Source organism: Solanum stenotomum, chromosome 6 (genome assembly GCF_019186545.1).
Source record: "Solanum stenotomum isolate F172 chromosome 6, ASM1918654v1, whole genome shotgun sequence".
NCBI classification, from domain to species: Eukaryota; Viridiplantae; Streptophyta; class Magnoliopsida; order Solanales; family Solanaceae; genus Solanum; species Solanum stenotomum.
The window spans coordinates 57,468,355-57,480,457 of NC_064287.1; the positions used below are offsets into that span (position 1 = coordinate 57,468,355).

Here is a 12,103-nt window from a genome sequence, read left to right on the forward strand (position 1 = left end):
AAGAGATTTAATTTATTTATTTTATAAGACAAGAGATTAATCCAATATGAAAAATAAAATAAAAACGAGAAAAGATGTTTTCCTACTTTAAATTTTTTTATATCGGGAATACAAATAAAGATAAGCATTATGAATTTATGATCAACTAATTTTATAAAATTCGTTGCTTAATGATTTTAACTCAACTTGTACCATTTATTTTATTGTTTTAATTTATTTATCGTAATTATTATTTATATTGTTAAAATATTCATCTATTTAACGTAATTTTTTTGTGATATGTTATTTAGAGTGACAGAAAAATAGATTTTGGGTCTAATAAAGAACGTGCAGATAATATTGATAACGACTAAAGTATTCCTTTCTGAAAAAAATGGGGCTCCACATGTCCTTTTTCACAGAATCTATTTTTTTTACACTTTTGTCGAGGTATCTTAATTAGCTATTGTTTGATAGCTGGATAAATAAAAATTGTAGTTATTTATATGTGAATTTTAGGGGTGTGTTTGGTACGGATGAAAACACAATGTTTTTAATGTTTGATTAGTCAAATTTTATTTCATCTTTTCTCATAAAGCAATAGTTATTCACTTTTTTTCTTTTGAATTATCATTATTGCTCAGATAGAAAAACTAAATAATCGATAGTTAAAGAAAGTAACACATTTATTACTTTTACAGAAAATTTACACACTTGATAGTTTAGTATGAAGCTCAAATTTAAAATCGAGATATTTCATTATGTTGTTACTCTCAGCTCTTTTTAAAAGATATCTTCTTAATTATCGCTAAATCAAAAGTGAGGACATTAAAAATAAAAGATAATGGCCTGTGCACCCCCGGGATTAGTCGGGGCTCAAAGAGACTCGGACACCCAGTGCAAATCAAAAAAGTAAAAATAAAAATAAAAGATAATGGCATCGAATGGACATAAAATAACCGTCCTAGCTAGTTAAAGTTTGAGCAACTGAATTCACTGATTTCTAATTTTAAAAATGAAGACTAATTAAAAAACTTTTATTAATATATTATAATCATAAGTAAAGAATCAAGATTAAAATTATTTAAAATATTTCCTTAATAGACTCGACACTTGAAAAGAAAAGTAGGAGACGATGTTGCTTTCTTTAAGAAAATAAATAAATAAATTAAGCAACAACTCTTCTTACTGAAGATAAGAATAAAGTCATTAGCAAAAATTGACCAAATTTGTCCATGTATGATTTGATTGGATAATTTTATTTAATTCTATTAGGAAAAAAGAAATGCTGATCTAATATAATATTATTCCATTGTTTGGTTAATTAAAGTCTTATTTTACCTTGATCTTTTACAAAGCTTCTATATATAAGGATAATTTTAAACGAGAGATTAATATAGATCTTTAAAAAAAAAATGTGACACTTATCAAATATTTTTTAACTTATAATCGTAATTATAAACATATTATGTGGAGGGTTGATATTAAAAAATCGTCAAATTTCAAAAAAGATATACAATGTCAAATGAAATAAAGTAATACACCTAGGACACAAATAGTTGTTTTTGCATTCCTTTCGCCCCAACCAACTTACCAACCAATAAGAAAATCCTATGAAGGTCGGGAAGATAGTGACACATAAAATGGAATTATTATCTTTGTTTGTTGATGAGAATGATCTTACGTCGGATTGGGACGAGAAATAAATTTTTATAATGCTTAGGTTTTTTTCTTTTTGAGTTAACTTTAAAAATGTGATTTATAAGTTCAAAATCTAATTTAACATGTCTCTAATTATATAATGGTTATGAATTTACTTTTGATTCTTGAATATCACACTTTAGACCAAATAATAAAACTTCGAATAAAAAAAATTGAGATTAGTTCAGACGTAAAGAAAGAGAGAGGTGTTAAATGAAAATATTTCATATTGGATTGAGATTAAAATTTTAAACTCTTTATAAGAATTGATAACATTGCGAGGGAGACAGGGGTAGACATCAAAATTTTATGAAACTTTACCAGACGTGTTCAATTATAGTTAGGGTTTTTGGATGGTACTCAACTCTAAATCTTAATTCATGCCTATATTAAAAGATAATATACCCTTAAAAAGGCATTTTGAAAATTTTGTAAATTTATGAAATATACACTCAAAGATCAAATAAAAATCAAGGAGATGACCCTCGAATCACAAAAAGAATCTTAGAAAAGAAGAACCAAGGAAATATACAAATTTATACCGATAATGTTCATCGTACTTTAAAATTTGTTATAAACCTGACGAAGAGATATTATCCAAAAAGGAGAGGATGAACTTCTAGTAACGCACGTCCCCTTTTCACTATAACGACAACAATAGCATGAACATGACACGCAAAGTTTGTAACAATCATACAAACAAATTGTAAGTCTCATAAATAGGTCATTAAAGTGATCCTATATTAAAATACTTGTCATAATATATTTATTTTACGAAGTAAATTATATCAACTTTGACCAATATTTTAAAGTGTATTTTTTTATATGAAAAAAGTTATAATTTACAATACATTTCATATAGTTTTGAATTTATTCGCCCATGCTTCCAAGTTCCACCACCATCTCCGTCATCAATGTCACCACCTCAACAACCACTCCGTTATCCACCTGTGTATGCATGAGCTACTTTTGACGAGGAATACGTAAAAGAGACGTCAGAAGTAAGATAGACTCTAAATATAGACAATAATAATATACGCAGTGTAATTTCACAATTAAAATTTAGGAAGGATAGACCAAACATTATTGCTACCTTATAAATAGACACTTAACACTAACGAAAGAGTTTTTTTTCTGGGCCGGGCCTCATTTGGTGACATATACTGGGCGCAAAATAGAGTTGGGCCGTTATATTAGTTTTGGGCCGGTTTAAGAGGAAGCCCACTTTTAGAAATTTGAACCTTTTTATATGGCAAGATATAATGATAACCATTTTTTGATATATAGATTGTAGATGTGATTTTGTATCAATGTATTTGGAAAAATATTTAAGCTACATGCTAGCACTCTGATTGGATGGTTGTCACATATTGCTATCGTATTATATTATATCGTTATATCATACTTTAATATTTTGATAAATACAACATTTAGATAGATTATTATATCATTTTATATCGCTAGACAATATCACATATCAGTAATTTGAAAATAAACATACAAGAAAAAGAATATGATATAGAGTAGAACTACGATAAAAATTAAAGGTATGATAAATTTTTTTTATAATTATTAGATAATAATTACTCCTCTGTCCCATTTATGTGACATTTTTCATTCTTTGAGGGTCAAACAATTTAAGTTTGACGGGAATTTGCGCATGAAATCATTTTTTTTTTAAATGAAAATTTATATATATTTATAAACTACGTAAAAGTAATATAAGTCACAATAATTGACAATTCAAAATATTTAAAAAATATATGAAAAATTTATGGTCAAAGATAGAATTGTTTGAATTTCGAAATTTGAAAACACATAAATTGAGACTGAGAAAGTAATAAATAAAAAATAAAGGAGAAAAGGTAATAATCGATCACACACAATTAGTTAATAGTTATATAAAATGAAACTTTTTATTGTTACCATAGTTAACAACCATCCAAAACCAGTTGTATAGTGTAAAATTTTTGTTATATTTTGAAGAATGATTACACAAAATAGCTTTAATATCAAAATTCAATATAAATAATTTATTAACACACATGTGATGATGGACCTGAAAACATAAATTAAAGGGAATTTAATTTTGTGAGATGTCCTAACAAAGGGTCCAAAAATAACAAATATTGCCATGTTTGTTTCTTTAAGTTTTGCAAAAATGATTTTCCAAAATTAGAAACTTGTTTCTTTGGAATATAAAAAGATAAGAATGGTTTTAGAATAATTCAACTAAGAGTCCAAAACATTTCAAAAACTCAGAAAAAAACAAACTTTTGTTTTTAATCTTTTGGATTAAACCAAAACAAATAATCCACAATATATCTTTTGAATATATGATTACTTTGACCTTTCTCTGTTTAGAAAATAATTCATAGATTTTTTCTTCCTCATATTATATTAAGATTCTTCCAAATATTCTTTCATTTCATGCTCTTTTATTTTCAAAAAGAAAAATTGTTATTTACCTTTAATACTTTTCCCCCCTTATACTGTGTTAGTGTAATACACGTTATTAAATAATCATGTAAATTTCCTTTCAACTTATAATATGTTGATATTTGATTTTTATAGTGAGACTTGACTAATACGAATTCATACCGCATAAATTCATTGAAAAAAAAAACACTCTTTAACATAAATTTTTTATACTCAAAACTTGAACTTAAAATCTATGCATTAGTTGATATTATTAATATCTTTCTAGCTTTAAAAAAAAAAACATTTTTTCCACGTGCTTCAATCATGTAGACTTAGAAGGAACTGTAAATGGTTCCACTTTATTTAAAAAATTATTTTCACTCTTGTCATCACTTTTTAGCATATAAAAAGAAAAAGGAAAAAAATAAATATATAGAGAGAATTTTTAATATTAATTTTTTATTTCTTAAATTATTTTTTAAGTTTTAAGATTGAACATTATGATAAAATATTCATATCAATAATTATTTTTTAAGAAATCATGAAAAAATAAATAAATAAAAATGAACGATAGAATTATTTACCCTACGCATGTTTTGAAAGGATCAAAATCTTTTATAACTTTAATTTGTGGCCTGTCGTACCAATGTTTACATAATTGATTTAGTAGGTTAAAAGAAGCTTACCACTTTTTCCTATTCCTTTTTTCAATTTATATTTATGGTCGTAATTCAATTTACAGTAATCAAAATATTCCGTTCATTCAGATGTGGTATAATGGATAAAGTTATCTTTTCCTTAATTAAAAATTTCATATTCAAATCTTAGGTATAAAGAAAATTCTTAATAGAAATCGTTTTCTCTGAATAAAGTCGTATGCGATACAAATCAGGTTAAAAGCTCTTTTTTATTAATATGTGTTTAATACTCGTTATAAGGCTATGATTAATTCCACGTAATGTTAATTAAAATGGAAAACATGTTATATCGAAATATTTTATTTTTCATAGTTTAAATTTGAAATCTTTAATTTAATTTTTTTTTTAATGTATCTTGTGGCAGTTGTCATTTGGTTGAAAATAAGTTATCATAAGATTAACAATCTCGATATAAGTTATTTCATCATGTATATACAATAACTTATCTCATCACTATGATATAAATTAATGATAGGATAAATAATCTCATAAGACAACCTAATTAATACCTTCCGTTAAACAAAAGAACAAAATAATCCTATATTTTATTTTGAGATTATTATACTCAAACAACTTCTCAATTATACTTTCATTGGTCCTTTGGAATAAGAAAAAAGTCATCTATGAACACAATAATTACTTCATTGTCCTAAGAGTCTTGCCATGAAATTGACCAAATTTTGGATTATATTCTATCTGGTTAAATTAATCATTTATATTATGAAAAAAAAAAAAGATTACCGTGTGCACTTTTCAAACAACATGCATTTATTAAACCATGACAAAATCACCATCAAATAATTAAATAATGGTACATAGTTGCCAAAAAACAACTAAATACATCCAATAATATTATGGTCAATTTCATTTTATTAACCAAACAAATTACTCTACTACCTTGCTTGAATCGTTCCTTACGTGGTCATTTGATTCGTGGATTAAATTATTTGATAGCATAATCTCTGAATTAGTTTCTTTCACTTTTTCAGGTGATATCCATTGAAATATAATTTTAAAAAATTCAATATTTGTCATAATAAATATCTAAAACGAGTAAGTATATGTCAAAATCGAATACTCTTTTTTTAAAACTTTGAAGTGATTTTTTTATCATATTAATTAATGTACGTTGCAAATTGGTTACATTCACTACACTAAAAAAGAAAACTTTGCAAATAATTCTATTACTATTATTAATGAATATATTCAATCAAAAGAAAACTTTGCAAATAATTCTATTACTATTATTAATTATTAATGAATATTCAATCAAGTAATTTTTTTTAGTAAAAATTTCTAAAATAAATCCCACCCAAACACCAACTTTACATTAATTTTAATTAAATTAAATAATTGGTGTAGGGACATAGCAAACCAATCACATGGGATCACATCCTGCAACGCGGAGATTCGGTAGTAGTTCCACCTCAATTCTATCCTTAAAAGTTTTGTATAAATTAATATAATAGAAATTACTCGTAAATTTATCTGATTTTGATTCGATATGAAATTTAAAAAAGCAACGAAAGACTTTTGAATTTAGTTATTCTAACTATGGATAAGGTATCGAATGTCCTTCATTGTTAAGGTCTTAAATACGTTACGTGGAAAGTTAAATTCAAAATTGTCAAAAGATGAAAAGAGACAGTAATAAATTAGTACTAAAAAAATAAGTAAAACAAACAAATTAAATTGGAGATAGTAATAGATTAGTACATTTTCATAATATATTAGGGATCGTTTGATACGAGAGACAAGAATTTACTAATTTAAAAAATATAGTGTTATTTATATCGACATTTTCCCATAACCAAACAACCCCTAGGGATGGTTGGGTACTTTAAAATCATTTTTAGGATGAAGAAAATGGCCAACGAATGGAGGTGATCCCATTAATATACAAGGACAAATGTGATATTTAGAAGTGCAACAATTATAGGGTTATCAAGTTGTTAAGTCATACCATAAAAGTTCGAGAGAGAGTGATGGAGATGAGGATCAATGTGTCTATTTTTGATAATCAGTTCAGATTCTTGTCGAGACGCTACTACGGAGAAGTCATTCCTCTCGTAAGGAGACTTGTAGAACAATATATTAAGAGAAAGAGGGACTTACATATGGTGTTCATCAATCTAGAAAAGACAGACGATAAAAATTCAAGGTAGGCTCTACGGAGATCGATGCTAGTAGGCTAGAGATGTACCTATGGAGTACACTAGGATGCTCAAGGACATGTATGATGGAGCCCTCAACCAAGACCAGGAAGTGGGAGCAGACTCAGATTGCTTCCTAGTGATGGAGTTACACCATGAGTTTGCTCTTAGCCCATTTTTATTTGCCTCGCTAATGTATGATTAACACGACTAATACAAGGTGAGGTTCCATAATGCAGGTTATTTGTGGATATGGTTTCGATTGACTAGACTCAACTAAATTAACAGGAGGTTTGGTGACAATCCCCGGAGTCTATCAAGTTCAAATTGAGCAGGACCAAGACAGACTTCATGTGGATCAATTTAAGTGACATAAACACATGAGGTTAACAAGGTGAGGCTTAATACAGGTCATCCAAAGAGAAAACATTTCAAGTAACTTGGGTCTATTACTCAAGAAAATGGGAAGACTAACAGGGATGTCACTCACGTATTGGTGCAGGGTGAATGAAGTAAAGGATCACATCTAAAGTCTTGTATGATTAGAAGGTGCCACTAAAATTTGAAGACAATTTTTATAGGGTGATAGTTAGACCAACTATATTTTATGGACCAAGAAGACTGCAAAAATAAGTTGAGGGTCTATATGAAACAACCCCTCAACCTCTAAATAAGAGTAAGGTTTGCATAAACTTTACTTTCCTAGACTTCACTTTGTGTCGGTGTTGGTATTGGAGTTCACTATTCATTCGACAGGTAAAAGAAATATTACTTTCCGAATTCCAATGCTCAAAGAGGTTAAAGTAATTTTGCTACGAAGCGTTTTTCCTTTAGATGGGCCTTATCAAACGTGAATTTGAAATAAGACTTTTTAAACGTGAATTCAGATTAGTTAGACCCTTAAAACGGACAACAAACACCGAGCGAAACAAAAAAAAAAAAACCTAAAGAAAATATTAATATCTTCTATCCTCGTGCCTTAATTATAGCCCCGCAACTCCCTCCCTCCCTCTGCTTCTTTGTCTCTATCCACCTTCTCAGCCTCTTCATCAGCTCACAAAAAATCTAGTGATCGATCATATCAAACAACACAAATAATGGTTTTTATCCTTTAAAGTTGATTCCTTTTCATGGAATTCCGTTGAGAGAAAAGGGAATTTATCATCTTTAGCTCTTTCTTGACGTGACACTAACTTCTTCTCCCTCAAAAAGTCCAAACTTTTTCTCATCGTTTTCTTGATTCTTCTTCTTTCTTATCCCCCCCCCCCCCCCTCCCCTCCCCCACACACAACAACCCCTCTTCTTGCGGGAAACACGGGGTAGTTTTTTTTGGAATTTTTTGGCGATGGGGTATGTCATTTTCCAAAAATTAACACATTTGTGTTGAAAAGTTTGTAGCTTTATTGAATTCAAAGAAGGGTCTTTGGTGTTCTTGAGTTTTTGAGTTTTGGGGGTTTGAAATTTTTGGTTTGTTTGTGTTCTTGATTGTGGGGTTGTTTTAGAAAAAAGAGATCGAAAAGATATCTGTTTCCTTTTATTTCTTTTTTAAAGTTTTCTTGTTAGGTAAATTTTCTTTTGAAAGTCTAAAAGGTGTTTTAATAAAAGGGTAATAAAATCCTGTTATTGTCTCTTCCCCTCTCTACATTTGCCTTTTTTCCTCTGTTTTGTGTTTGTTTTCCTTTGTGGGGTATCCTTTTATCTTATCATATAGTTACAAAGAGAGAGAAGCAATCAGTTTCATTTCTCTTTCTCTCTTGCTCTCTTTGTGTTTTGTTCATTTTCCCTTTTGAAAACAATGGAGAAAGGCTCAATGCAATCAAATCTTGAGTCTTTTTTGGATTGCACAACACCATTAGTAGCATCCCAGTTCCTTGCCAAGGTTTAGTTTCTTTTTCCCTTGCCCACTTTTTAATGAATGATCAGATCATTTGTAATTTTGTATGATGTGATTGTTTATTTGCAGAGTGATATTAGAAACCTTAATAAGCTTTGGCATCCTAAGGAAAGGGAGGAGATTGAATACTTCACATTGTCTGATCTTTGGAATTGTTTTGATGAATGGAGTGCTTATGGTGCTGGAGTTCCAATCAGATTAGATTCTGGTGAAACTTTAGTTCAATATTATGTGCCTTATCTTTCAGCAATTCAAATTTTCACCAGCAGTTCATCTGTAAGCATTTTAAGGTACCATTTTGTATGTTACATTGATATGTTGTATTATTTCGTTGTTGTTACTGCTGTTTAAGCTGACGGTCTATTGGAAACAACCTCTCTATCTCTACGAGTTAGGGTAAGGTTTGTGTATACTCTAACCTCTCCGGACCCCATTGGCTATGTTGTTGTATATTGTATGTTACAATGTTTGTACTTAAAAAGTTCTAATTTTTGTAACTGATAAGCATATTTCTTGTGCAACAACTTTTGGATAGTCAAAGTTTGTGATGATGGTCCTTTTCTTCAAGTTAAACTGGTGAAATGTTGATAATTTGTTATAGGGAGGAGACTGAGTCTGCGTGGGAAATGAGGGATTCTTTCAGTGATTCATTCAGTGAAGAGAGTGAGAGTGAAAAGCTTTCGAGATCGGATGGGGGTTCATCGGAGGAAGGTCTATTTGAGCAAGATAATCACTTGCAAATGAATAATAGATTGGGTTACCTTTATTATCAATACTTTGAGAGATCTTCTCCATATGGAAGAGTACCTCTGGTGGATAAGGTATCTTGTTTGCTCAAATTTATGTCACTCTTTTGTACTAATAAAAACTATATTTGTGATTGTTGAATATGACATTGATTCCACTAATTTGTATTCCTCTGCTTCCGACAATCTTTTTAACCCAAAATTTGTGGTATTAGCGAGTAATTCGTGTATGATAGAAGTATAAAGCTTAGTTGTATTCTTTCCAACTTGTGCTTTTTATTCCAGTTTCCGCTGTTTTCTTGTTTCTTCTTTGAGACCTTGCATTATGCCTAACACGATTTCTGATAGAATGAAAAAATGGTAATGGTTAACAGTTAATGACAGAATTCTACAAATGATCACTCCTTTTTTTGCATTTCTTATCTATTACTACTATTACCATTTGATGGTGTAAATAGCGTATCATCTTGATTCGATTCTGTTAGGTATTATAGTAGTTACTTACTTTTCCCTCTTTATGTATGCGCCTCTGGTATCATTAGCATTTATTCTTCCTTTCTGCATTAGAATTATCCAGTGCTTTCTTACTAGAACAGATTATACTATTCCAAGCAAATATAATTTGAATTTCTTGAGAAGACGCATTGTTTTGTAGTAATTTTTATGTGAATCTAACTATTCATTTTGCTTTCAGATTAGTAGCTTAGCTGAAAGACACCCTGGATTAATGTCATTGAGAAGCGTAGATCTTTCACCAGCTAGTTGGATGTCAGTTGCTTGGTAAAATTACTCTCTCTCTCCCTATCTCGCTTACGATCATGGAAGTGATGGTTATTCAGGTGCTTTAAATGTATAAAAACTTTCCCGATTGAAGTGCTTGTATTTGGTGATATTATTATACTTTCACCTTCATTGGTGTTTGAGGGGATCTTGTTTTCCATGTGGTGGATCTTATTTGATCGTATCATTTATGTCGATGCTTTAGTTTCTTATTTGTTATAGCTTCTTTATTTGCAACCAGAAAACAATGAAAGATGGAATCAAGTGAAGTTTTGTACCACTAACTTTATTGATATGAAAATTACAGGTATCCGATATATCACATTCCCATGGGAAGAACCATTAAAGACTTGTCGACTTGCTTTCTCACATTCCACACCCTTTCTTCTTCTTTTCAAGGTACTATTCATTTTGTCGCCAATGTTACTTGATCGATAATATGCAGAAGATTCTTACACTATATCATTGGGATTGTGCAGATATGGACCTTGAAGATAACACAGAGAAAGGTATTAGGAAACGTAACGAAGGGGAAGCAATCCCACTTCCACCTTTCGGTTTGGGAACTTACAAGATGCAGGGTAATGTTTGGATTTCAGACAGAAGTGGGAGGGACCAAGAGAGGATGGTGTCACTATTAAGCGTGGCCGATTCTTGGCTAAAGCAATTGGGGGTCCAGCACCATGACTTTAACTACTTCTCGGGCATTCGTCATGGCTAAAAACTCCAATGATGACATACTCTTTAAACCCCTCCAATGGACTGATACTGAAGTTGCCCTTTCTTGGCACTGAGGTCATGTTTTTTTAAGCTCGGAAGCATGAATATCCTCGAAAGAGGATCGTAGTAATGTCTTCTTTGCAATAGGCTTTTTTTTTTTCGTGATCCCCTCACCTTGATTACCAAAATGAGGATTGTAGTAATGCAATCTCTTAAACTTCAGACTTATGTGATTGCTGTATTATGTATAGGGATTAGCTTAGTTTTGAAGGGATAAATTTTGAGGTGAAGTGAGAGATTAGCGTGGACGCGTCGTATTAACTGTGGATTAATGATCATGAAATGACTATGATTAAGACCTTCATATTGTGAGCAATTCTTGCAAGCTTTTGCAAAAATGGCTCCTTATATTGTATGATTCTGTAGAAGCTCAACTCTTTTTTTTATGTATATTTTATGTAAATGTGTTTAGATATTACATTTCATTTAAAGTGGAGAAACAGCTAATATGATGTAATGTTTATAAGCTATTTTTGAACTCTTTTCCCACTAAACTAGAATTGTTTCATATATTAAGGTGATTAAAAATAGTTTTTACCTAATTTATACCATATAACTTTTTGGTGAAGAGGATTCAATTGAACCATCTAGCCACAAGTTAGCTACGCCACTTATTGAAGTCATGATAGATAGAGTTATGTAGTAATTGCATATTTGTGTAAATTAATTTAAAATAATCGAGGTGTATCCAAGCTGTCAACCCGCGTTATCTCCAAGGAAGTACATGTGTTTGATGATGACTTTGAGTAATGGACTAATGTTAGTGGATGATGTTGACTTACTTGGTTGATTGCTGAAGACATATGGGTCCATATTTATTGAATAAACCGCCAATGATTCTTACGTAGTTGGAAGTTCACACAGTATCAAATCATATTCACAACTAAAAAACTCATGAATTATACTAGTTATTGAAAAATTTTGTAGCTAAACGACAAGATTTTAGTAATG

The 12,103-nt window shown here is 30.0% G+C and overlaps 1 protein-coding gene across 1 annotated transcript; it reads left to right on the forward strand.

Moving 5' to 3' along the window:
- Positions 1-7,939: 7,939 nt before the first annotated feature.
- On the forward strand, positions 7,940-11,570 carry LOC125867983 (uncharacterized). Its single transcript, XM_049548578.1, has 6 exons — positions 7,940-8,831; positions 8,916-9,136; positions 9,448-9,667; positions 10,287-10,372; positions 10,680-10,771; positions 10,852-11,570. The coding sequence occupies exons 1-6, from the start codon at positions 8,748-8,750 to the stop codon at positions 11,091-11,093; spliced, it is 945 nt and encodes a 314-aa protein (XP_049404535.1). The 5' UTR covers positions 7,940-8,747; the 3' UTR covers positions 11,094-11,570.
- Positions 11,571-12,103: the final 533 nt, after the last annotated feature.

Coding starts and splice junctions, on each gene's coding strand:
- LOC125867983 (XM_049548578.1), top strand. CDS start 8,748: ATGGAGAAAGGCTCAATGCAATCAAATCTTGAGTCTTTTTTGGATTGC. Junction 9,137..9,447: donor TCATCTGTAAGCATTTTAAG/GTACCATTTTGT, acceptor AATTTGTTATAG/GGAGGAGACTGAGTCTGCGT. Junction 10,373..10,679: donor AGTTGGATGTCAGTTGCTTG/GTAAAATTACTC, acceptor TGAAAATTACAG/GTATCCGATATATCACATTC.